The sequence below is a fragment of the Bos indicus genome, chromosome 29, assembly GCF_029378745.1.
Source record: "Bos indicus isolate NIAB-ARS_2022 breed Sahiwal x Tharparkar chromosome 29, NIAB-ARS_B.indTharparkar_mat_pri_1.0, whole genome shotgun sequence".
Lineage (NCBI taxonomy): Eukaryota > Metazoa > Chordata > Mammalia > Artiodactyla > Bovidae > Bos > Bos indicus.
Window position 1 is genome coordinate 1090130 of NC_091788.1, and position 27834 is coordinate 1117963.

General features: G+C 39.4%; 1 protein-coding gene across 1 annotated transcript; it reads right to left on the minus strand.

The window, feature by feature from the left end:
* MED17 (mediator complex subunit 17) lies at window positions 1-27548 on the minus strand. The gene is made up of 12 exons (XM_019955110.2): window positions 27130-27548; window positions 23554-23720; window positions 22622-22841; window positions 20267-20403; window positions 20092-20176; window positions 19307-19459; window positions 17612-17742; window positions 16343-16527; window positions 6803-6940; window positions 3840-3957; window positions 2035-2194; window positions 1-566 (listed from the first exon to the last, which is right to left on the minus strand). Exons 1-12 carry the CDS (start codon window positions 27377-27379, stop codon window positions 355-357), a joined length of 1956 nt encoding a protein of 651 aa, XP_019810669.2. The 5' UTR covers window positions 27380-27548; the 3' UTR covers window positions 1-354.
* Window positions 27549-27834: the final 286 nt, after the last annotated feature.

Below are 27834 nucleotides of genomic sequence, written 5' to 3' on the forward strand. Positions count from 1 at the left end.
TGGAATTTTTAACCATAATCTTTATTTGATGTCAACATCAAAGGGATATTTTAAAAAGCTAATGTCAATCCATGTAGTAATGTTTCAAGTCAACTGCATAAAAAAAGTACATCTCTCCATGTTGGTATACCCTATAACTGTACATAAACTTTTGCATTTTAAAGCACTTGTCACTTATAAAGTGAAAGGTTTCAAAATGCTAAGTAAACATTTGCTAATTATTACTTTTTAAAAACAATATTCCTTTAGAAGATTCCTCTTCTTTGTGCTTATTGTTGATCTGCAAACATTCCTGAAAGTTTCTGGAAACTTCTCTGGGGAAAAAAAATCTGGAAACTGGTCCAGAAAAAAAAATCACAGTAGACAAGGACTAAGTGCAGACATAAGCAGCTCCATTTTATAAACAAAGTTTCGGCCTTCCATTTTATTCCACTGAACTTCTTTGAATGGCCCACGAAGATGATTCCACTTGCTATCTTGTAAAACATCACTTTTTGGAAGGTCTTTACACTGGTTACGGGGAAACTGAACCATAATCTTGCTGCCACTTTCAGGGCCATTACGAACTGTGGAGCAAAACCAAAATATCAATATATTCATTTTCCAAGCTAGAAACAACAAAGATCACACAACTTCACTTTCCATGAGCATAAAAAGCCTTGTCTACCAACTCGAAAGTGCTTATTTAAAAGTACTTTTCAGGTTCAATATGCTAAAATAAAATTTACTAATTTATAGATATTGTGTGTATTTGTGTGTGTGCTCAGTAGTGTCTGACTCTGCAATCCCATGGACTGTAGCCAACCAGGCTCCTCTATCCACGTATAGTTTTCCAGACAAGAATACTGGAGTGGGTTGCCATTTCCTACTCCAGGGGATCCTCCCAACCCAGGGATCAAACTCAAGTCTCCTGCACTGGCAGGCGGAGTCTTTACCACTGTGCACGTGGAAAGCCCCTTATAGATACCAGGCTGGTAAAAATATTTATGAATTAACATTTGTAATACAAAAATGTGGCAATATACCTGTGGCGGATTCATTTTGATATTTGGCAAAACTAATACAATTATGTAAAGTTTAAAAATTAAATAAAATTGAAAAAAAAATAAAAAAAATTAAAAAGTCAAAAAAAAATGTGGCAAAGATGAGTGTTGGTTCAGGAAAATCAAATGTTCTATATATTTTCAGAACATCATTTTTTTTTCCTAAAATACTTGATAACCTAATCATTTAACAACTTGGTTAATATACACCCACAATGTGATGAAAGTCAAACGTTCAAAATCAGAACTGGAAGGAATGGATGAAAGATTATTCTGAATATGAACTTCAGGTTTTAATGAGGTTTTATAACTCAGGCAAGAAGAAAGGGTATTTAGAAATTCTTATCAATAATGGTCTTGCAATGATCAAGCCTACAGATTCACAAGCTGTGATCCTGTGGGGAAGAATGTCTAACTACCTACTCTTTCAGATATTTAGAGCAAGTATTAAAGAAGATCACACTGAAACGATATAAATTTTCAACAAGACAAAATGTATACACGCCTATCAAAGTGCCCCATTCATGGTAGGTGCTTCACAAAACACCTCTCTGTTCTATCCCTTGACCATCTTTAGGATCAGATACTATTCTTGCACATTTGCACCAGTGTATTTATAAACTTAAAAAAAATTTTTTGGCCCCATCATGCAGCATGTGGGATCTTAGTTCCCTGACCAGGGACTGAACCTGGGTCCATAGCAATGAAAGTGAGTCCTAATTACTGCAGGAGTAATAATGCTGATGGCATTTTTCAGATAATCTCCTAGGAAAATGTATTGCCAACCAAAACATCTTTTATAACTACTATAAAAAGACATAATAACCTGTTGCTCTGAATAATAGCTATGATGAGATAAACACTCAACATAATTAATAAAGGAACTCACCTACTACAGAGGTAAGTTACTCTTATGTATGGTAACTACTAAAGCTAAGTGAAAAGGCCAAACTCCCAAAGGTCTCTTCACATTCAGAGAAGTAAAAAGTACCTGAGATAGCATAGTCACCGTTCGGGGAGGCCACAGTTATGGCAGAGGCATTGCCAATGCTCTCTACAGGCCCCAGTCCCACGTGATTACTGAAGCTCAGGACCTGCCAGCCCATAACCTTGGCTAGCTGCTGAACTGCGTGCACCTGATGCTGTGACATCTGTAAATGAAAAAGGAAACTTCATTGACAATCAGAACGGGTATTTACTTGGCAGTGACTTGACATCATGGCTGTAAAGTGAACTTTCATTGGGGTTTTCACTGCCTAGCAAAGGAACCCTATCTTATGTTTCAGGAATTCTCCTCTGTGTGGAGCAAGGGAACAAGATCCCACCTTCCACTGTAGAAGCTAAAACAGCCTGATACTTGTTTTCCTGTACACTGGCAGCAGGAACACAGCCCACAAGCTGAACTTGGCCAGCTGGAGCCTCCCACCTGGATCACTGAGTTTGGAGGAATGTTCAAACAGCAGTGTAGCTCAGTATCTTCCACTGATCCCATCAAGTCCACTCTCCAACCTACTTTGTTCTGGGAGGCTGTCACACTAATAGCTTTTGTACTGATCCTTAGTAAAGAGACAACCCTGAAACCACCCTGAGAGACCCTGACTGATGCACAGGGCAATTAAGAGTGCATCTGCCACCGGTGAGGAAGGTGGTGGTACTGGGATGCAGCAGCAGGGGCCCCGCCTGCCCGTGGTTCTCACATCCAGCCTCCTTTGATCCTGAGCCATTCTCAAGCCTTATTCTCTAGACTTCTTAGAAATTCTGGAAGTTCTTTAAAAGGTTTTCATTACACTTCTGCATGTGTGCTTAAGCTATCCAAAGCTATTTTAGGTACAATCAACCAAGAGCTGCCATACGTCACAAATGCCCTGTAAAGGCACCGAGGCAAATCAGTATAATAGATTACTGCTTCTATTATGGAGAGGGTCAGTATTTTTGTAAAAATTTCTGTGAAATATAAATATGTGTTTCATGTGAAAGATATATTAGCAGTGCAAAAACTGACCCTTTATCCCATAACTCAGTATTTCAGTGGATCATCACAACTCCATGAAGAAGGTAGGAAAAATACTGTTCTTACTTTATAGATGAAAGAAAAAAAGGTCAAAAAATTTGTCCAATGTCACAAAGCAAGTCTGTGGTATAGTTGGTACTAGAACTCAACACTTTCCATACTGTCCCTTACTATGAGGAACGCTGTCCTAGGGCTTTCACATAAAATGTTCCATTCATCATTATGGAGAATGGATACTACAGTTTTGTATTTGATCGTCCTTTCTCTGGTTTTCTTGGATTAATACTTCACTTTCATGTGGTCCTGGAGGTGTTGTAAATCTCGGCTAACAGGAGAAATTAAAAAAGTTTGGTAGTCTCAGAACTGGTCATGCATCTTAAATACAAACTAACAGTTGAAACAAATCTAGGACAGTTTATCAACATTTTCAATTAGCCAAAAGGTGGTAAAGTGTGCACTAGAGATCACTGTTTAGTCACTCAGTTGTTTCTGACTCTCTGTGACCCCCTGGACTGTTGCCCTCTAAGCTCCTCTGTCCATGGGGACCCTCCAGGCAAGAAGAGTTGCCATGCCCTGCTCCAGCAGATCTTCCTGATCCAGGATCAAACCCGCATCTCTTTGTGTCTCCTGCAATGGCAGATGGGTTCGTTACCACTGAGCTACCCGGAAAGCTCTGCACTAGAAATTAGTTGGCAAGAAGAAACAGCTTTTAAAAAATAATGTTACTTCTTATCGGCTTTGTTCTTTCAACGGGTAGAATGGAACGGGCTCAGGAGCTGTGTTACCTGAGACAGAAGGAAGTCCTGAAGCTCCTGGCCCTCATGAGACAGTGTGATCACCCTCCCATCTCTGTGCACGACCCGGATCTGCTCAACTCCAATATTCAACTGCAGCTGAATGGACCTTTATAGACAACACACACTAAAAATCAGAAATGTCCAAAATTACCTTATACAAATGTCAAGAACCTTTAGAGCAAAGAAAAACAATACAACAGTTTTGATAATCTACACCAAGACCCATGGTGGGTAAGAGTTTCCTCAGGTTCAGTGAAAACTATCAGACTCTCACTAAACTACTGACACCACAGGCCATGGATCACCAGTCTACTCAGAAGGATGCGGGGCAGGAAGCACAGCTTGTCACCCTGCCAACAGCCCCTGCTCCTCTTCTCCTGAGGGCAGGAGGCTGTCAACACAGCAGCCACACACCTGTGTTAAATAAGAAGAGATGTGCACTGAGAGCTTGTGGGGCCTGCCCTGACCCAAAAACCTGGGTCCTCACAGGAGCCATGCACTCTTGCAACAGCTTCACAAGCCTGGATTCCAGGGTCCCCACAGGAGACTTGGCCCACTGATATCACTCACCCCACCCTGGGACATCCAAAGCCACCCCCAGCAAGGCCTTGTAATTTCTCCCAGTCCAGAACCATTTACCAACTGGGGATCATTTTTGCCATAAGCACTGTTGCCTAGTAACACACATGGCATCTTTCCTTATCAAGTTACGAGGTAACTAGAGTGAGAGAGTTAGCCAAAGGTCAAATTCTCATACAGAAAGGAAAAACGGTTAACTTTTCACTCTCTTCTGAAATAATCAGCTAACAAGTCAAAATATGTATGCTCTACTAACTCAGCTTAGGTCAAACAAACTCATAAAATAGCCAACGAATATATATATACAGGTCACAAATCTCTTCCAAGTCAGTTCACAAATTTTTAGCATATGACATGTACAAGAAACACAAAACTCCTCAAATAATACAGGTGAACAAATGCAGGAAAAAACAGCATTATAGCTTTCCACATCTGATAGTACGTCTTTTTTCCTAACTTTGCTTTTACAGCCAATATTTAAGAATAAAAAACATTTTGGTAACTATATAAAACTGTAATTTTGATGAATAAAAGTTTATACATTTCTTTTGAAGGGAAAAAAAAAATTTACAAGGCTTAAAGAAGAAAAAGACTTATAAATCTAACCACATTTCTGAATCTTCTTTTTTAAACCCAGGTATAAGGAAAAAGAAAGTTGTATCACCATTGGTGGGCGCATACACATGGCAATCACTCTGAAAGCAAATCACGGGACTTTCCTGGTGGTCCAGTGGTTAAGAATCCTTCCTCCAATGTAGGGAACTAGGGTTCAATCCTTGGTCATGGAACTAAAATCCCACATGCTGTGGGGCAACTGAGCCCACACACCACGACTGGAGAGAACCTTGCAAACCACCAGCACCGCCACAGAAGGATCCTACATGCCGCACAAAGGCCCTAAGTGCCACACTAAGACCCAATACAGCCAAAGAAAGAAAGAATTTTTAAAAAGGAAGCAGAAAAGCAAATCGGTAACAACAATGAAAATCTTAAATGTCCTTATCTTTTGACACAGCAATTACACTTGGAGGACTTTATCCTATAGACATGGTTGCACACGTACAAATCACTGTTCTGGCATCCAACTAAAATAAAATGTTCAATGACAGGAATTTGGGGGGGAGGGGGTTCTAAGAAAGAGAACTACTTTCAATTTTAAAAAGTGTAAGATGACCCTACCAGCTACAGAAGGTAGGTAAGGACATTCTATACTGCCTTCCACTTTCTCTCCTGTCCTGACACTGACTTCTCTTCACAGAAGTTTAAAAGGTATATGCTGGATTCAATGCCCATAATCCCACAGTTTTTTCATATTAGCTGTAGATGCAAACAATTCCAAGTTGATCAATTTTTTCTTTTCCTTTCCTTAGTGCTGTAGGTTTGTACCTTTTGACCACCTTCACCAACATCCCACTACTGAAAACAACCAATCTACTATCTGTGTATTAACTTGTGATTTATGAACATACATCAAGTAGACAGCTTCTCCAGGAATGCTGGGGACAGAAGTCATTAAGGGCACAATCATGAACTGGAATAGACACAGGGGTTGTTTTAGGCTAAACGTTATGGAAAGTATGGGCTCTAACATAAACGACCCTCTTTACTTCAAATACCAGAGACTGGCCATGGCCTCCAGGCAAGAACTGAAGCGGATCAGAGTCTGAGGAAGCATGGCGGGCTTTCCACTCAGTGCCGGGGTTCACTTCTGATCATAGCTCAAACATGCGGCATTTACATAGAGACTATGTAAATAGTCTCTGTGACTGCTAAGTCACTGCTAAGTCACTTCAGTCGTGTCCAACTCTGTGTGACCCCACAGATGGCAGCCCACCAGGCTCCCCCGTCCCTGGGATTCTCCAGGCAAGAACACTGGAGTGGGTTGCCATTTCCTTCTCCAATGCATTAAAGTGAAAGTGAAGTCGCTCAGTCATGTCCGACCCTCAGCGACCCCATGGACTGCAGCCTTCCAGGCTCCCCCATCCATGGGATTTTCCAGGCAAGAGTACTGGAGTGGGGTGCCATTGCCTTCTCCAGAGACTATTAAATAGAGACTATTTTGGACATTCTTGCCTGTCATTTTTTTTTTCTTCCCTGTATATTTTGGCCTCAGCATGTGGCATGCGGGATCTTAGTTCTCCAACCAAGGATAGAACCCACAACCCGTGCCGAGGAAGCATGGAGTCTTAACCCCTGGACTGCCACGGAAGTCCTTATCTCTTACTTTTAAAAACACTCTACAGCTCAAATAATTTACTGGAATGTTATGCTTCCCTATCAAATAAAACCCAAAATCTTGATGTAATCACTCTGCAAACATCAATACATAATAAGCAACTTAATGTATTAAACAACTTCTTTTCAATACTTACTTGCATATCTGTTCATAGCCTTGCGATGTGATTAAGACTTTCACACTAGATTCATAAACATCATTAATATTTGACCAATGAGCCTGTATCTGAGGATCTTCAATGCGACTTGCTAAGCTGTCAATGGTTGCAGCAGTCCTTTTAAAGAAAAGAAGTTAAAAATTTTTATAGTCACCATATAAAATAATAAGGTGATAAACTGCTTATCAGTTTTATGGCTATTTGAAAACAGATGGTGACTTTCTGAAAATACCACTATTTGAAAAGCAAAGATTTAACAGAAAAGTCAGATGTAGCTCTGATGTACTGGTTCTCAACTTCACATCACAACACATTCTCAGGCCACACTGATTTCCTTTTAACTCCATTTGTTTTCTGCCACTCAGAAAATCTTACCAGAACACAAGTGAAAGGCATACTTGTAGGGTACTAATCTAATCTCTAAAAAGAATATAAATTATTCATAAATATCAGTATTTGATCCCTGGTAACAAATAACTTGGGATATATCCACACTTGAGAACTATTACTGTCATGGAATTAGTATTTTCAAGAAAAGCTAGAAAGATTTACTGCACAATTAAAACCTATACCCCAAGAAAGATATGTATAAGTGAGAAATAAGATTTATTAAGTGATTATGTACCAAATACTGTAATAAGTGCTTTCATGAATTATTTTAACCTTATGAACAACAAAAGTAGACACTACTACTATTACCTCCATTTTTCAGAAGGAACAAAAGCAGTTTAGCGAAGTTTAGTGACTTGCCCAAAGTTTGAAGCTATTTGGGGCAGAAAATCTGGAAGTCTAACTCCAGAGCCAATAATCTTTCCTTTACATTTTATACACACTAATGAATAGCCACTGCCTAGAAACAAAGCATAAATTACGTAAATCAACCAAACTACAAGATCCTCAGTGTCTAAAATCTGATATTAGCACTTTATCAGCTAGAGAAGGAAAAGGAATGAGGAAATGGAAGAAATGAGACTAGCTACTGAGGACAGGTGATTTTTATATCAATTTTTATATGCTCTTGTATCCTGTTCCTGCTCTAGTACTAATTTTTTTCAGTCCATTTTTAACTTTCCCTTCTTCTTCTGTGATTTGTTTCCCTGGCAGTGCTTCAAGAATTTTTACAGCAGATAAATATGTGAGAGTTTTCATCTCAGTGTTAATATATATCAACAAATTGGAAATAAAAAGATATATAGCAATTGAGAATTGGTAAAAGAAATCATGGAATATTTACACAATGGGCTATCACATAGCTATTAAAATATCTTTGAAGGTAGGATATAAAATTTTATGATACCATATTTACTTAAAAAAAAAATGCCCTGACACATATACTGTTGACCCATGAACAATGGGTCTGAACTGCACCTGTACACTTACAAGAGAATCTTTTTCACAAAATAATTACTACAACACTGCACAATTCATGGTTGCTTAAATCCAGGAATGGCAGATCTGGGAAACGGAGGAACTGCCTGTTTGGTGCCCAAGCATAACTTATATCTGGATTTTCAATACAGAGGGTCGGTACCCCTAACTCTTGTGTTGTTCAATGGTCAAATGTATGTAAAAATATATGAATGTTAACTGTATGGAATTACACAGATGGGGCAATACATTTAGAACATTATTTCTATACCTAAGGGGAGAAAAGGGAACATTTTTTAAAGTTTTGCTGCTTCCAAGATTACAACTACTATTCTGAAATGCATTAGCTGCTCACTTGTATCTGACTCTCTGTGACCCCATGGTTGCATGGACTATAGCCCGCCAGGATCCTCTGTCCATGAAATTCTCCAGGCAAGAATACTGGAGTAGGTAGCCATTCCCTTCTCCAGGGGATTTTCCCGACCAGGAATCTAACCCAGGTCTCCTGCATTGCAGGCAGGCAGATTCTTTATTGCCTGGGCCACCAGGGAAGCCCAATTCTGAAACAAAATGGTTCTAAAGATAACTTTTCCCATGCCCCTCATTTATTTCACGGAATATTTAACTTTATGGTTAATCAGAAATTTTCAACATTAACATACTCAATAGCTTTTATACTTGAAATGTACAACCTCAACCAAATTGTGAGCGGGCTCCTAGTTGCTAACCATGTCCTCCTGGTGTCCTGGATGGCTGACACCTGCCAGGAGGGTTGCAGCCTGAGATTAGCTCACCAGAGGACACACACAGTACACCCAGGAAACCGAGCGTCCAGGACCGGGGAGGTGATTAAGACACACGGCCCACCTGGGTAGAGTGTGCTCGCCAAGCACCTGGTTGCCGGAGCTGCTCGGACCTGGGAAGGGCACAAAATGCAGGCTCAGCCAAGTCTGTGACCTTGTGGAGTACCTAAGAATCTGAGCAGCTTAGAGCTGGGAAGTGCACAAAATGCAGGGCCCGCTTTGGACAGTGCCCTGCAGAGCACCCTGGAGCCTGAGCAGTGTAGACCCGTAAAGCAAACGCCATGAGTGGGGGCAGACTCAGTGTGGTCCACATACTGCGAGCACTCCCCACATACGCCAGTGATATTTGTTTGCAGTGTTCCTCCCTCCCCACAGCACAATTGAACAAGTGAGCCTAAATAAGTGACCACCTTCACTCCCTTGTTTCAGGGCAGAAATTAGAAACAGAGGAAGCCAAATGAAGCAAACAAGAGGGAACGGCTCTGGAACTGACAGGTGCAACTGATTAAAACCCTGTAGTTAACTGAGAACTGGAGGGGGCCTCTGTACAAGGAACTATCTGAAACTGAACTGACCCCACACTGCCCGCAACAGCTCCAGAGAAATTCCTAGATATATTTTTACTATTATCCCTTTAAAAATTTTTAAGTTCTTTATTGCTCCTTTAATTTTCATTTTTATAACCTATTATTACCTTGCAAAAAAAAAGACCCTATTTTTAAAGCAAATTTCATACATATATTTTTTATAATTTTTGTGATTGATTTTGTTTTCTATTTTTAATATTGTATTTTTGAGACTCTATTCTCTACTCTAGATTTTTAATCTTGGCTTTCTGGTATTTGTTATCAATTTTTTACCTTTAAGAATCTAATCTCCAGTATCCATTTTCACTTACGGATGTGATTACTAGCTTGATTACTCTCTCTCCTTTTGATTCTCCCTTTTCTCCTGGTCACCTCTATCTCCTCCTTCCCCCCTCTCTTCTCCATGTAACTCCGTGAACTTCTCTGAGTGTTCCAGACTGTGGAGAACACATAGGGAATTGATTACTGGCTAGACTGCTCTCTCCCCTTTTGATTCCCCCTCTTCTCTTCCTGGTCACCTCTATCTCCCTCCTCCCTCTTCTCTTCTCCATGTAATTCTGTGAACCTCTCTGGGTGTCCCTCACTGTGGAGAATTTTTTCACCATTAACCGAGATGTTTTATCATCTGCACTGTATGGATGGATAAGTCTTGAGGCTACTGTAAGAATAAGACTGAAAGCCAGAGGCAGGAGGCTTAAATCCAAAACTTGAGAACTCCTGATCCCAGGGAATATTAATAGACTAGAGCTCCTCCAAAAGCATCCATACTGACACGGAAACCAAGCTCCACCCAAGAGCCAACAAATACCAGAGCAAGACACACCAAGCTAATTCTCCAGCAAAGCAGGAACACAATCCTGAGCATTAAAAGACAGGCTGCCCAAAGCCATGCCAAACCCATCGATGCCCTAAAACTCACTACTGGACACTTCATTGCACTTCAGAGAGAAGAGATCCAGCTCCACCCACGAGAACACAGATGCAAGCTTCCCTAACCAGGAAACCTTGACAAGCCACTTGTCCAACCCCACCCACAGGGAGGAACCTCCACAATAAAGAGGAACCACAAACTTCCAGAAAGGGTACCCCAAACACAGCAATCTAAACAAAATGAAAAGGGAGAGAAATATTCAGCAGGTAAAGGAACATGATAAATGCACACCAAACCAAACCAGAGGAGGAGATAGGAGTCTACCTGAAAAAGAATTCAGAATAATGATAGTAAAGATGATCCAAAATCTTGAAAACAAAATGGAGTTACAGATAAACAGACTAGAGGCAAGGATTGAGAAGATGCAGGGAATGTTTAACAAGGACCTAGAAGAAATAAAAAAGAGTCAGTCAATAATGAATAACACAATAACTGAGATCAAAAGCAATCTGGAGGTAACCAACAGTAGAATAACTAAGGCAGAAGATAGTACAAGTAAGATGGAAGATAGAATGGTGGAAATAAAATGAAGCAGAGAGGAAAAAAGGAAAAAAGAATTAAAAGAAATGAGGACAAGCTCAGAGACCTCTGGGACAATGTTAAATGCCCCAACATTCGAATCATAGGAGTCCCAAAACAAGAAGACAAAAGAAAGGCTATGAGAAAATACTTGAGGACATAATAGTTGAAAACTTACCTAAAATTGGGCAGGAAATAGCCACCCAAGTCCAAGAAACCCAGAGAGTCCCAAACAGGATGAACCCAAGGCGAAACACCGCAAGACACATATTAATCATATTAACGAAGATCAAACACAAAGAACAAATACTAAAAGCAGTAAGATAAAACCAACAAGTAATACACAAGGAGATCTCCATAAGGGTAACAACTCATCTTTCAATAGAAACTCTTCAGGCCAGAAGGGACTAGCAGGACATACTTAAAGTGATGAAACAGAAAAACCTACAACCCAGATTACTATACCCAGCCAGGATCTCATTCAAATATGAAGGAGAAATCAAAAGCTTTACAGACAAGCAAAAGCTGAGAGAATTCAACACCACCAAACCAGCTCTTTAACAAATGCTAAAGGATCTTCTCTAGACAGGAAACACAGAAAAGGTGTATAAACTCAAACCCAAAACAACAAAGTAAATGACAGCAGGATCACACTTTTCAATACTTACCTTAAATGTAAATGGGTTGAACATCCCAACCAAAAGACAAAGACTGGCTGAATGGATACAAAAACAAGACCCCCATAATGCTGTCTACAAGAGACCCACCTCTAACAAAGGGACACATACAGAATGAAAGTGAAGGACTGGAAAAAGATATTTCACGCAAATGGAGACCAAAAGAAAGCAGTAGCAATATCCATATCAGATAAAATAGACTTTGAAATAAAGGCCGTGAAAAGAGACAAAGAAGAACAGTACATAGTGATCAAAGGATCAATCCAAGAAAAGGTTTAAAACAATTATAAATATATATGCACCCAACATAGGAGCACCAGAATAGGTAAGGCAAATGTTAACAAGTATGAAAGGGGAAATTAACAATAATAGTGGGAGATTCTAATACCCCACTCACACCTATGGATAGATCAACCAAACAGAAAATTAGCAAGGAAATACAAACTTTAAATGATACAATGGATACAGTTAGACATAATTGATATCTATAGGACATTTCACCTCAAAACAATGAATTTCACCTTTTTCTCAAGGCACACGAACATTCTCCAGGTTAGATCACATCCTGGCCATAAATCCAGCCTTGGTAAATTCAAAAAAACTGAAATCATTCCAAGCATATTTTCTGACCACAATGCAGGAAGATCAGATGTCAATTACAGAAGAAAAACTATTAAAAACCCCAACATATGGAGGCTGAACAACACGCTGCTGAATAAACAACAAATCACAGAAGAAATCAAAATATGCATAGAAACAAATGAAAACACGACAAACCAAAACTTATGGGATTCAGTAAAAGCAGTGCTCTGAGGAGGTTCATAGCAACACAAGCTTACCTCAAGAAACAAGAGAAAAATAAATAACCTAACTTCACACCTAAAGCAACTTGAAGAAGAAGAAATGAAGAACCCCAGGGTTAGTAGAAGGAAAGAAATCATAAAAATCAGGGCAGAAATAAAAGAAAAAGAAATAAAGGAGATTACAGCAAAAATCAACAAAACTAAAAGCTGGTTTTTTGAGAAGATAAAATAGACAAACTATTAGCCAGACTCATCAAACAAAAAAGCAACAAGAATCAAATCAACCAAATTTGAAATGAAAATGGAGAAATCACAACAGACAACACAGATATACAAAGGATCATAAGAAACTACTATCAGCAACTATATGACAATAAAATGGACAACTTGGAAGAAATGGACAAATTCTTAGAAAAGTATAACTTTCCAAAACTGAACCAGGAAGAAATAGAAAATCTTAACAGACCTATCACAAGCACAGAAATAGAAACTGTACTCAAACATCTTCCAACAAACAAAAGCCCAGGACCAGATGGCTTCACAGCTGAATTCTACCAAAAATTTAGAGAAGAGCTAACACCTATCCTACTCAAACTCTTCCAGAAAATTGCAGAGGAAGGTAAACTGCCAAACTCATTCTACGAGGCTACCATCACCCTAATACCAAAGCCAGACAAAGATGCCACAAAAACAGAAAACTACAGGCCAATATCACTGATGAACACAGATGCAAAAATCCTTAACAAAATTCTAGCAAACAGAATCCAACAACATACTAAAAAGATCATACATCATGATCAAGTGGGCTTTATCCCAGGGATGCAAAGATTCTTCAGTATTCACAAATCAATCAACATATTCACAAATCAATCAACATACTTGACATTAACAAATTGAAAGATAAAAACTACATGATTATCTCAAAGGTGCAGAGAAAGCCTCTGACAAAATTCAACATCCATTTATGATAAAAACCCTCCAAAAGCAGGCATAAAAGGACATACTTCAACATATTAAATGCCATATATAATAAACCCACAGCAAACATTATCCTCAATGGTGAAAAACTGAAAGCATTTTCCCTAAAGTCAGGAACAAGACAAGGGTGCCCACTCTCACCACTACTATTCAACATAGTTTTGGAAGTTTTAGCCACAACAATCAGAGAAAAAAAGAAATAAAAGGAATCCAGATTGGAAAAGAAGAAGTAAAACTCTCACTGTTTGCAGATGACATGATTCTCCACATAGAAAACCCTAAAGACTCCACCAGAAAATTACTAGAGCTAATCAATGAATATAGTAAAGCTGCAGGATATAAAATTAATACACAGAAATCCCCTGCATTCCTATACACTAACAATGAAAAACAGAGAAATTAAAGAAACAATTCCATTCACCATTGCAACAAAAAGAATAAAATACTTAGGACTAAATCTACTTAAAGAAACAAAAGACCTATATACAGAAAACTATAAAATACTGATGAAAGAAAATAAAAGATGACACAAATAGATGGAGAAATATACCAAGTTCATGGATCAGAAGAATCAATGTAAATGAGTATACTACCCAAAGCAATCTACAGATTCAATGCAATCCCTATCAAGCTACCAATGGTATTTTTCACAGAACTAGAACAAAGAATTTCAACATTTGTATGGAAATACAAAAAACCTCAAATAATCAAAGCAATCTTGAGAAAGAAGAATGGAACTGGAGGAATCAACCTGCCTGACTTCAGACTATACTATAAAGCTATAGTTATCAAGACAGTATGGTACTGGCACAAAGACAGAACTATAGATCAATGGAACGAAATAGAAAGCCCAGAGATAAATCCACACACCTATGGATACCTTATCTTTGAGAAAGAAGGCAAGAATATACAATGGAGAAAAGACAATCTCTTTAACAAGTGGTGCTGGGAAAACTGGTTAACCATTTGTAAAAGAATGAAACTAGAACACTTTCTAACACTATACACAAAATTAAACTCAAAATGGATTAAAGATCTAAATGTAAACTATAAAACTCTTAGAGGAAAACATAGGCAAAACACTCTGACATAAATCACAGCAGGATCCTCTATGACCCACCTCCCAGAGTAATGGGAATAAAAGCAAAAATAAACAAATGGGACCTAATTAGACTTAAAACCTTTTGCACAACAAAGGAAACTCTAAGCAAGGTGAAAAGACAGCCTTCAGAGTGGGAGAAAATAATAGCAAATGAAGCAACTGACAGAGAATTAATGTCAAAAATATACAAGCTGATCATGCAGCTCAATACTAGAAAAATAAATGACCCAATCAAAAATTGGGCCAAAGAACTAAACAGATATTTCTCCAAAGATGACATACAGATGGCTAACAAACACATGAAAAGATGCTCAACATCACTCATCATCAGAGAAATGCAAATCAAAACCACAATGAGGTACCATTTCAAGTCAGTCAGAATGGCTGCTATCCAAAAGTGTACAAACAATAAATACTGGAGAGGATGTGGAGAAAAGGGAACCCTCTTACACTGTTGGTGGGAATGCAAACTAGTACAGCCACTATGGAGAACAGTGTGGAGATTCCTTAAAAAACTGGAAATAGAACTGCCATACGACCCAACAATTCCACTGCTGGGTGTACACACAGAGGAAACCAGAATTGAAAGCGACACATGTACCCCAATGTTCATCGCAGCATTGTTTATAATAGCCAGGACATGGAAGCAACCTAGATGTCCATCAGCAGATGAATGGATAAGAAAGTTGTGGTACACATACACAATGGAATATTAGTCAGCTATTAAAAAGAATGTATTTGAATCAGGTCTAATGATGTGGATGAAACTGGAGCCTATTATACAGAGTGAAGTCAGTCAGAAAGAAGAAGACCAAAACAGTACATTAATGCATATATATGTAATTTAGAAAGATGGTAATGATGACCCTATATGCAAGACAGCAAAAGAGACACAGATGTATAGATCAGTCTTTTGGACTCTGTGGCAGAAAGTGAGGGTGGGATGATTTGAGAGAATAGCACTGAAACATGTATTATTACCGTATGTGAGACAGATCACCAGTCCAATTGAGATGCATGAAACAGGGCACTCAAAGCCAGTGCACTGGGAACAACCCTGAGGGTTAGGATGGGGAGGGAGGCGGGAGGGGGGTTCAGGATGGGGGACACATGTACACCCATGGCTGATTCATGTCAATGTATGGCAAAACCACTACAATGTTGTAAAGTAATTAGCCTCCAATTAAAATAAATAAAATTTTTAAAAAAGAACAAAAATGAGCTTTGAAGTTAGGCCTAAATCCTGACTTTGCTAACCTTTTAGTTGTATAACCTTGAGCAAGTGGAACAACTTCTCTGAATCCCAGTTTTACCATCGTAAAAAATGTGCTAACACGACCTGACCCACAACTAAGCATCAAATAAGTCAACATATAGGAGAGTGCCTTCCAAAATCCTAAAATGCGGGACAACCGAAAAATATATGGAAAGCTTCAAAAAAGGTTTCAACCAGTTCAGGAAAAGTAGCTCATGGACGGGTTATCATAGAAAGTTTGGTGTTCCAAGGCACGTTCCTACTCAGCTGTCTTTCAAAACTTTAATGCCAAGTGTTGGAAACAAAAAAGTTACATGGGCAATAGATCTAAGGCTTCCCCAAACTTGACAGGGCCATCGACAACCATAAACTTATACTGCAGTCACCTCCCTCTCCCTGGGAAAAAAGATTAAAGTATGCCAAAAATAATGTACATAAGGTAACATAAAGAAAAAAGGACTGCAGTTTCAAAGAAAGATAGTAACTTTGTCCTTACCTACTCCTCAGAAATATATGCTTTGCTTGTTTAATTATTTTTTCCAGAAGCCCTTCACTTGACTGTATTGAATTAATTTCATTTTTATCAAAAGCTTGAGGACCAGAAAGTCGCATTCTCTTGTGGCCGAAAGGTGCACTTGCTGGATGTGGCATCATAATGGAACTCAAGGTCTGTTTATGAAACTGTAACAAAAACAGCCATTTTCAACAGCCAATACCCACATATTAACTACACAGTGTTCGATCAAATCATGGCTCAAAGTTTAGAAACACGAAAGCAATGTATCGGAAGCACATATAAAGGTAGTCTAGGCACACAGATAACATGTTAACATCTACTGCTGCTAAGTCACTTCAGTCGTGTCCGACTCTGTGCGACGCCATAGACGGCAGCCTACCAGGCTCCCCCATCCCTGGGATTCTCCTGGCAAGAACACTGGAGTGGGTTGCCATTGCCTTCTCCAATGCATGACAGTGAAAAGTGAAAGTGAAGTCACTCAGTCGTGTCCAACTCTTAGCGACCCCATGGACTGCAGCCTACCAGGCTCCTCCGCCCATGGGATTTTCCAGGCAAGAGTACTGGAGTGGGCTGCCATTGCCTTCTCCCAACATCTATTAGGCTATGCTAAATGTGTTGCTAAAGAAAAGGGTCTCTCTCCAGCTGTCGTTAGTTTTTATGTTAAAACTTTTATAAAAAACAAAAATAAATATTCTTCAGTAAGTCCCATTGACAGAACACATGCAATCAGTAAATAGTTATTCTACTATATCCTGGATTAGAGGTTGTAAAACCTAGGTACAACAGAACCACCTTAGGAATATAAAAAAAGTACTGATCCTTGCACCATCACAACTAACTAGACCAGATCTTGGGGTGAGGCATGGGCGGATGGAATATATATTCTTATTAGAAGATTCTCAGGACAGTTCTAAATAACCTGTAAGTAGAATGTATCCTGAAATAATTCAAGTAATCCTGTTCATAGGCACTGGCAAGACATTTTCCGATTACCCAATCAGAATCAACCTTTAGCATGCATTTCTTACACCTCTCTGTAAAACCTGTGGTAGAATAGAAGCTATGCTTGGCCACAGAGACCATATTCATATTCTCTGTGTTCCCTGAGCCCATAACAAGATCTTTCACAGCACAACTAGTGAATGTCATTGCTTTATGAATAACGAGGACTCAGCAGTGAGAAGGTTGTGTACTTTCACTGCTGTACGTACACTTAGCACAATGCAAAGAAAACATTTACTTCATTACCTCTCTAATCAGTAGATGCAAATTATGCTCTAGAACATAAAGATGGTCCTCTGGACTTTGCTTCTCAGTAGCAGATTTTGGGGATTTCTTATCATTTGAAGAATGGCACAAAGAAATAGATAACTGCAAGCCTATTTATAAAAATAAGTAGGATAGACATAAATAACCTATAATATGGAAAAGCACAAACTATTTTCATAAAGTATTATCACAGCCCATTTTCAAAAGATACATTCTGAACTTAAAGAGGAGGCTTTTGTGATTAACATTTTTACACCAAAATGACTAACCATGAATACGATAAACTACCATGTATTCAATTTCTACTGACTTATAATGTGGCTGCTGACCTTCAGCTATGGCTAAAGACAGGTGAACAGAAACTGTAATTTGTTACTTCTAGATTTTAAATTAAAAAATAAAACAGAGTTAATATCTGGTATTACTGACTAGAAGACCTTCCCTGTTCCCATGAGAATCAGGATGAAATTTTTCACTCCAGAAACCCATTCTCTTAACAAGATCTAAGAAGATACTCAGAATTTATGTAAAAAAACAAGTGGAGTTAATTAAAAATTGATCTCTTGTTAAATCTGTTTCTGAAAAATATTTTAAATCCAATTTCCATAAATTTAGGATATTATGGATATTTAATTAAGCATCTTCTAAATAGAAACACTAACTGACAAAGATACATGCACCCCAATGTTCATAGAAGGATTATACACAATTGCCAAGGTATGGAAGCAACAGATGAGTGGATAAAAAAGATGTGGTATATATAAATACAGTGGAGTACTACTCAGTCATAAAAAATGACATTTTGTCATATGCAACAACATGGATAGACTTAGAGAGTATTACGCTAAATGAAATTAGAGAAAGACAAATGTTGCACGGTATCACTTACAAATGGATTCTAAAAAATAAAACAAACTAGTGAATATAACAAAAAAGAAACCGACACACAGAGAACAAACTACTGGTTACTAGTGGGAAGAGGGAAGCAGGGAGGGGTAACATAGGGGCAGAGGATCAAGAATACACAAAAGACCTTGAAGAATACATCAAACGGTAAAACTACTTGTGATTACGAATGAGTTTTTTGCTTCTTGTGTTTTTTTTTGTTTGTTTCCTATTATGCACATCTTAACTTTTAAGAAATGAATGTTATTTTTAAAACTTTTTTTAAAAAAGTAAAAACTATGTATAAAATAAGTTACAAGGATCTATATTCTATAACTATAAATGGAATACAATATTCAAAGATTGTAAATTGCTATGTTGTACACCTGAAACTTATACATCAACTATACCTCAATACAAAATTTAAAAATATTTTAAAATTAAGCATTTTCTAATTGACATCTCATCTAGATAATATGAGGACCTTAGGAAATCTTCTACAAATAGTGTTGGCATAGACACCTCAAAGCAACTGCTACCTAATAACAGGTTTGCTAGGGCAAACTTTAACAGATATTGTTTAAAGCCAGGAGTGACACCACTACACAGAACAGTCAGCAGTGCAGACTGGGCTGCACACTTTGCTGGCTGTTATGGCTGTTATTTGGGGCTGCACACTACTTCTCTGCTGTTACTATTCCTTCAACATACCCAAATTGCTACCCTCTTTGTCCTGGCCCCCAAATCACAAAGTTTTAATTATCACTCAAAAGGGTAGGCTGCACTTACTTGGGAAGGGCTGAGAGATAATCTGATTTTTCACCACAATGTGAGGGATCTGTGATTTAATTTGAACAGCTTCCCGGGAGAGCTGTGCAAAAATTTCTTTACATAAGAGAACATTTTGTGCTGCTTCTAATTTTGTCTGCCAATGTGGGGAACCTGAAAAACAGGGAACATGAGTACATAGTCATTACCCAATTGTTATTACTTTTTTAAGATTTGTGTTGAAGTAGGTCTTCATTGCAGGTCTTGGGCCTAGCTACCCTACAGCACGTGGGATCCTAGTTCCCTGACCAGGGATCAAATCTGTGTACCCCCTACTCCCAACCACTGAACCAGCAGGGAAGTCCCTTAATTACCTAACTATCTTAGGCATTAACTAGCTTAAATGATGATCTAAATACGCACAACAAAAGTTCAGAAAACTATGTATTACAGCATACCCTTTCCAAAATATAGAATTTTTTACTTCTTCTACACAGAGAAAAATGGTAAATAAGTTCAACCTTTCAAAAAAGACTGCACAGGAATTCCTTCGTGATCCTGTCATGAGGATTCTGCACTCTCACTACTGAGGGCCTGTGTTCAATTCCTGGTCAGAGAACTAAAATTTTACAAGGTGCATGGTGTGGCGAAAAAACAAAAGGACTGCACAGCTATTCACTAATAATTGATTAACAAATTATAAAGTCATATTTCCAATTGCTCTTATTTAAAGTACCTATTTTTCCTAACTATATTTACTTTTAGTCAGGGCAGACAAGACCAGAAGTTAGAGAACAGAACTATACCTGGTTTGGATTTAGGCAAAGGTCGTTTGAAGAGGTTAACTGTGCCAAGGTCACCTATGTCTGGAGCCTGTTTTTGAATTGAAACCTATGTGAAAATAATAACACAAAAATATGTTAGCTAATTAGCTTCTGGGCTATTAATAGGAAATTACTTGAAAAATACTTAGACAAATACCCTGATATATGCAGACCCTTCTAAATCACTAGGAATCTGGACATCAAGGGGACAGTAATCTTCAGGTATCTTCTTGTCTAGATCAATATCTGTATTCTTTATTACTTCAAATGTACCATGATGGGGAAACAGAGACCCTAATGGGATATTAAAAACAGGAAAATCAAAACAGTTAACATGTTTATTCAACAGAAATTACTGAGTATATAATAATATCTCACCTACATATCAGTGAAGTATACATTAAGTTCCCACCAAAAATGTGTGTTTCAGGGGTGTGGGGAGGAAGAGGCATGGTAAGCAAAAAGAAGAGAGGAAGCAGGAGAAAACAGCTATTTACCTTAAAAAAAAAAATAACATGTCTTAGTCTAATGGTATCATTATAAGAACTCCACAGGCTATCCAAACTGTTTTATTCCAATGGAGTTTTGATAAAATGATTATAATTCTAGACTATATATACATATATATATTCACAGTAATATAAGTAATATAATCTACTTACACAGATTTAAACCTTGGAGACTAAACACTTCTGGAGCTCAGCCTCTGTAATAAGGTTGCGACTGAAGGGTTCTGAATTCAACAAGAGAAGGACAAAAAGATAGCATATACACCACTTTTTGTCAACCAACTCCTAGACTTTATGTGATGTCTTTGTATGTAGTGCATAAGATTGAGATAGCTGCCCTGGGCTGCTGAATTACCTAAGGAAGGTGTAGATAAATGTAACTGCTATATTATAATACAAAAAGATGCTCAAGATTTTCTTGCAATTAAAAACAGAATTTAATCAAATCCTCTTACAACACAAGTAACCGTTTCAGGTAAAGTTCTTATGCATAATTATTTGTTGAGAAGAGCTTACAATGTCCAGAGCCAGAAAAGTACTGCTTCTATAAACATCTATTAAAATGTAAAAATGTCTTTGTCATCTTAATTCATCTTCTGATGGAACTTTACCATTAGAACTCAAAATGTCCCAATTCACATCAATACTAAGGCATACAGGTCCTTGAGTTAACCACTTCAAATTATATTCCTTTAATTTGAAGATACTCATGGCTTGCTCTGGAAAATGAATCCTTTTCAAATATCACTCCACTACTGTTATCTCAGTGATTACAGCCAGTGCTCCTTGCTTTTTTTAATCCCTTGACACTCAAGAGCTTTTACCCCATTGAGCTGTGAATCTTACAAACTTTTACCGTACAGCTCCTCTGAATACACTTCAGCAGCTTAAAGACATTGCCACAATTGCTTTGAGAAACCTGCTATTACATATTATAGTTCAACAACAAAGAATTTATACCAGAAGATGTGAAGTCAAGACATCCAGCTTTGTTATATACTCCAACAAAATATATTCCTTAAGTTAGGGTTGCAGCCCTGGCTGAATGGAAAAAAAGGTGAAGTGTTTTCACCATTATATCTCTTTGCTGCCACTGCTGCTAAGCCGCTTCAGTCGTGTCCGACTCTGTGCGACCCCATAGACGGCAGCCCACCAGGATCCCCCGTCCCTGGGATTCTCCAGGCAAGAACACTGGAGTGGGTTGCCATTTCCTCCTCCAATGCATGAAAGTGAAAAGTGAGAGTGAAGTCGCTCAGTCGTGTCTGACTCTTTGCAACCCCATGGACTGCAGCCTACCAGGCTCCTCCGTCCATGGGATTTTCCAGGCAAGAGTACTGGAGTGGGGTGCCACTGCTTTCTTACCCAGGAGTTAAAAACAGCTTACCAGACTTAAGGAAGAAAAACAGAATAAGAAAGAAAAGAAATGTTTCTTTTTTTCTTTTATGCTCAGTGTTTAAGGTACTGATCAAACTCCCCAGCTGAGGAGTCCAGTCCCGCCTCCTATTTCTGACTAAAACGTCAATTATGGTTCAGGGTGTGTTAGCACATAAACTCTATCTCTGAACTTTCTGTTAACTGAACCTAAAATTTTTTCAAATTAACTATATGTCTTTATATATGGCTGACTTCCCAGGTGGCACCAGTGGTAAAGAACCTGTCTGCCAATGCAGGAGACGCAGGAAATGAAGATTCAATCCCTGGGTCAGGAAGATCCCCTGGAGTAAGAAATGGCAACCCATTCCAATATTTTTCCCTGGAAAATTTCATGGACAGAAGAGCCTGATGGGCTATACAGTCCTTGGGGTTGCAAAGAGACACGACTGAACCTACACACACATATAAGGCTATGATGAGAATAATTTGAGTTTTTTCAGGCTTATGTGTACAGAAATTAAAACTTCAAAATATAACATGTAATTGAGAGTATTACTATAAAAGAATCAACATTTATAGTTTTTAACAAACTATTGTTAAAAAGCAGAGTTTTTAACAGTTATCTATACCTGCACTTCTGTAGCTCAGATCTCCAAGAATTTTATCTCCAACTTTTCTAAGCTTCCAGTGTTGCCTCAATCTCAAAAGCTCAGAGTTGAAGTCTCTTTGTAGCTTGTTTTCCTGGTTTTCAGTGACTGATTTTGTCAGTCTCTCTGCCCCCTTCAGTAGGATCTGTGCTGCTCCAGCAAGTGACTTCTTTTTAGATATTAACTGCAACGTCTGAGGATTCTATCAGAAACAATCCAGAAGTGTAGGGCTGTATTATTTTTAAATGCTTTTTTAAAATGATACATTTCCTCAAAAATAAAATACCTACTCAAGGGAAAATTAAAAAAGAAAAGCAAGGAGAAGGGAGAAAAGCACATAATGTTTAAAAGAATAATAACCTTAACCCACTTCTTTGGTCACTTGATAAGAGACTTATGCTAAACTAAAACACTACACCATCAGAACTTAACACTGCATAAACCTGGCCCAGCCTAGGTTAGGTTCCCCTCTCTGCACTGCCATTCCTCTCTTTATGTACGGCACTCTCCACATCACCCACAAGAACACCCTTTCAAGGCACTCATTTATACTTCAGAGAAAAGTCTGTAACTGGGAAACTGATGAGAAATCAAAACCTATGTATTATATATACATACATAAATATCCATAGTCACTATCAATCCATGCACTATCAATTCCAAAAAGCCAAGTTTAGTAGAAGTTTTCTGGCTGCATAAGAATCAAAATAATAAAGGTTCATAAAAAATGTCACAATTTTTTATCACATTACAGAACCTAATTTTGAGTTTTTGGAGAGCTTAAGACAGTCTTTAAAAGTTCATATGGACTTAATTTTGCATCTAAGGAAAAGGAAACAATAGACACACAGCCTAAAAGATGGTATTCAGACTTAATAAAATGGCACCATTATTCAATCAAAGCCCACAAATACCTGTTTTGGAGGAAGTGCATCCTGAGAGACAGGATCAAGAGTCATAAATTTTTTATCCCTAACAATACTAAGAACATCATAGAGAACACACATCTCTGTCAGGGCACTTCTCAAATTGTTCCTCACTGAATCCCAAGGCCAAAGGGAGGGTTGAAATTTCACCAATCCTAAAAAGTGAAAGAAAAAAATACCCAGATATTAGTTATAGAAAACTCACTTAGAGATTCAAAAGTACTAAAAAAACAAGAAAAAAAGTACTAAAAGAAGAAATAATGAATTCTATTTCAAATTGTTCCCTCTTTTATCCCATTCACTCCACCCTTTCTATAATCTTTGTTAACATTTAAGTTGGCATTCCTACAATGGCAAAACTAATTCTAATTTCCTAAGTTAAATCTAATAGTAGTAGGCATTCAAATCTTTTAAAATCTAAGCAAGCCTTTTTAATAATCTTTTTTTTCTTCCAGCTTTTAAAACCTGAAGAATTGTTGAATTTTCAATACATAGAAAAGTACAAAACTACAAATGACCTATAACGGCAGCATTCTGATAGTAAACACTATTATCTTCCAACCTCTTAATCACTTTTAGGAATTAAATTTCATGTATAGATTCTCACCATAGAGAGTTCAAACAACAGAAATACAGAGTAAAAAGTGAAAGTTTTCCTTTATTCCCCACCCCTAATTCTCTCTCGTCCTGAGAGGCAATCACTAATAACTGTTGGGGTATCCCCATCCAAATTTTTTTTATGTAGTTATATACATATACTCCCAATTTTCCATTACTTGCTTCCCCTGCCTCTCAATATGTCCTAAAGACACCTTCACATCAGAATATAGAGCTACTTCATTCTTTTAACACTGTAAAATATTCTGGAGCATGCACTGTGTTCTCAGTCACTCAGTCATGTCTGAAGCATAGATATACAGTAAATTCAAGAATTCTCTGGCAGTCCAGTGGTTAGGACTCTGCTGTTCCTCTGCAGGGGGCCTGGCTTTGATCCCTGGTAGGGGAACTAGAAGGCAATGGACCCCACTCCAGTAGTCTTGCCTGGAAAATCCCATGCACAGAGGAGCCTGGTAGGCTACAGTCCATGCGGTCGCGAAAAGTCAGACACAACTGAGCGACTTCACTTTCACTTTTCACTTTCATGCCTTGAAGAAGGAAATGGCAACCGATTCCAGTGTTCTTGCCTGGAAAATCCCAGGGATGGGGGAGCCTCGTGGGCTGCCATCTATGGGGTCGCAGAGTTGGACACGACTGAAGTAACTTAGCAGCAGCAGCAGCAGGGGAACTAAGATCCCTGCAAGCTGTGCAATGTGGCCAAAAATAATAATAATAATTGAACAATGTACAGTGAATTTAACCATTTCTGTGTGATGGGCACATAGACTGGTTCCAACAATGCCAGTTTTGGCCTATTTTTTCAATGAACTGTCTTCCTTTCAGTTTGAAGGGACGCTGAATGTCAGGGATATTAACCGTTTGTGTGTCATATGTGTTGTATATACTTTCCCCAGCCTGTTATTTATCTTTTTACTTTGTGGCATCTTTTTCCATTACTATTGTTAAATTTTATGCAATTAATACACCTATCTTCTTTCATAGCATCTGTTTCCTATCTTGCTTAAGAAGGTCTCTCCTGGGATTTCCCTGATGGGCCAATAGCTAAGACTCTGCATTTCCAATGCAGGGGGCTCGGGTTTGATCCCTAGTCAGGGAACTAAATCCCACATACAACTAAGATCCAGCCCAGCTAAAAAAGTAAATAAACGGCGGGGGGCGGGGGGGGGGGGGGGAAGGTCTTTCCTAGAGCCAAAGCTACATGATTATAACTTCTTTTCAATAATTTACCTTATTTTCTTCATCTTTATTTCAATCCTTATGGAAATATTTCTGTGTGAGGTTTGAGGCATTATTTACCAAATGGATCCCTAATTGTCCTAATACAGCTGGCTTGAAATGCTATCTTTAAATTCTGATTTACACAGAGTCTGTTCACATAACTAAATCAAGAACTGCTAGATTTTTTTTATTTTTGACAATAAGAATCCAAAACCATTCATACTTTTTCTATAACTAGTTTTATTTTCCCATTTACTATAATCCATTTATATAATCCATTTACTATATATATAGCATCCAGCGTAATCTTCTGTAAACAAAATCATCTGTCTACTTGAAATCTTTCAAAAGCTTTCAGCTGTCCTTCTAATAAAAGCCAAACGCATACAGTGGCTGACTGGATCTACGTGATTTGGCCTCTGCCTACCTCCTAGGCCTTATCACATACTCCTGTCAATATAATCTCCTCTCAGTAAGAGTTAGTAACATCATGCATATTGCACATGGAAACACAGTGATTAGTTCAAAGTCACATAGCTAATACACGGCAGAACAGAGACGCGAACTCGAGGGCTCCTAACCAGGGTGCCACATTAGGGATGCTACCTGTTTGCAGGTCAGGAAGCAAAAGTTAGAACTGGACATGGAACAACAGACTGGTTCCAAATAGGAAAAGCAGTACGTCAAGGTTGTATATTGTCACCCTGCTTATTTAACTTATATGCAGAGAAACGCTGGGCTGGAAGAAGCACAAGCTGGAATCAAGATTGCCAGGAGAAATATCAATAACCTCAGATATGCAGATGACACCACCCTTATGGCAGAAAGTTAAGAGGAACTAAAGCTCCTCCTGATGAAAGTGAAAGAGGAGTGAAAAAGTTGGCTTAAAGCTCAACATTCAGAAAACGAAGATCATGGCATCTGGGCCCATCACTTCATGGCAAATAGATGGGAAAACAGTGGAAACAATGGCTGACTTAATTTTTCTGGCCTCCAAAATCACTGCAGACGGTGACTACAGCCATGAAATTAAAAGACGCTTACTCCTTGGAAGGAAAGTTATGACCAACTTAGACAGCATATTAAAAAGCAGAGACATCACATTACTTTGCCAACAAAGGTCGGTCTAGTCAAGGCTATGGTTTTTCCAGTAGTCATGTATGGATGTGAGAGCTGGACTATAAAGAAAGCTGAGTGCTGAAGAACTGATGCTTTTTAACTGTAGTGCTGGAGAAGACTCTTGAGAGTCCCTTGGACTGCAAGGAGATCCAACCAGTCCATCCTAAAGGAGATCAGTCCTGGGTGTTCATTGGAAGGACTGATGTTAAAAGCTGAAACTCCAATACTTTGGCCACCTCACGCGAAGAGCTGACTCATTTGAAAAGACCCTGATGCTGAGAAAGATTGAGGGCAGGAGGAGAAGGGGACGACAGAGGATGAGATGGTTGGATGGCATCACGGACTCGACGGACATGGGTTTGGGTGGATTCCGGGAGTTGGTGATGGACAGGGAGGCCTGGCGTGCTGCGGTTCATGGGACACGACTGACCAAATGAACTGAACTGAAAACCCAAACACTCCCCCAGCGACAGCGTCTCAACGCTGTCTCTCAAGGAAACCTGCACAGACACGAGGACTGAGAGGCGAGCAGTGCCCAAAAGTGTCCGGACGCCGCCGCCCCACGCGGCCATGTCCACAGCACCTCACCGGGCGCGCCCGCGGCCTCACCTTCCTCGTCGTCCTGGTCAGCGCTGGACCCCGCGCCCGCCCAATCCTGCGCGTCGCCCTCGGCGCCGGCCGCCTCCTCCTCCTCGGAGCCGGAGCCCTGGCTGAAGTCGATCCGCTGAGCCAGGCGCGCCAGGTTCTGAGACATGGACAGAGGCTGCAGGTACGTCTCGGTGCCGTCCAGGCCCACCTCCTGGACCTGCTTCTCGCAGGCCGACTCGATGCTGATCCGCACAGCGCGCACCCCAGACATGCTGGCGGCGTCGGCTCGGCGCCCGCACCAGGCGACAACCGAAGGAGGGAGTTGGAGCGCCTCAGGGCACCCAGGACCGCGGCGCAGGGGAAGCGCGCGAGGAGACCGAGCGCGGCTCCAGGTCTGCAAACAAAGCCCCCACCGGACGCTTTCCCACAATGCACCGCAGGCCCCAGCCCTCACCCCGTCCCGGCTCGCAGTCTCGCGGGAGGAAAGCGGCCGCCGCGGGGCCCAGACTTCCGGCCGCGCGCCTGGGTTGAATCCCGCTGCGGCCCGCGGAAGAGCTTCTCGGTCTGTGAAAGGCGTGGCCGGCCGCGGGAAGGCGGGATCCCTGCGGTCTTCCTCCGTTTTAACTGTTGCTTGTTGGAAAGTGATGGAGGAAGGCAGGAAGAAGTCGGCCGAAAACGAATAGGGAAAAGGAGATGAATGGGTCCCTGCATCTTAGCAACGAGAGG

Coding starts and splice junctions, on each gene's coding strand:
- MED17 (XM_019955110.2), bottom strand. CDS start 27,379: ATGTCTGGGGTGCGCGCTGTGCGGATCAGCATCGAGTCGGCCTGCGAG. Junction 23,721..27,129: donor TGACCAGGACGACGAGGAAG/GTGAGGCCGCGG, acceptor TTCACTTTTTAG/GATTGGTGAAATTTCAACCC. Junction 567..2,034: donor CGGTGACTATGCTATCTCAG/GTACTTTTTACT, acceptor TTTGCTCCACAG/TTCGTAATGGCCCTGAAAGT.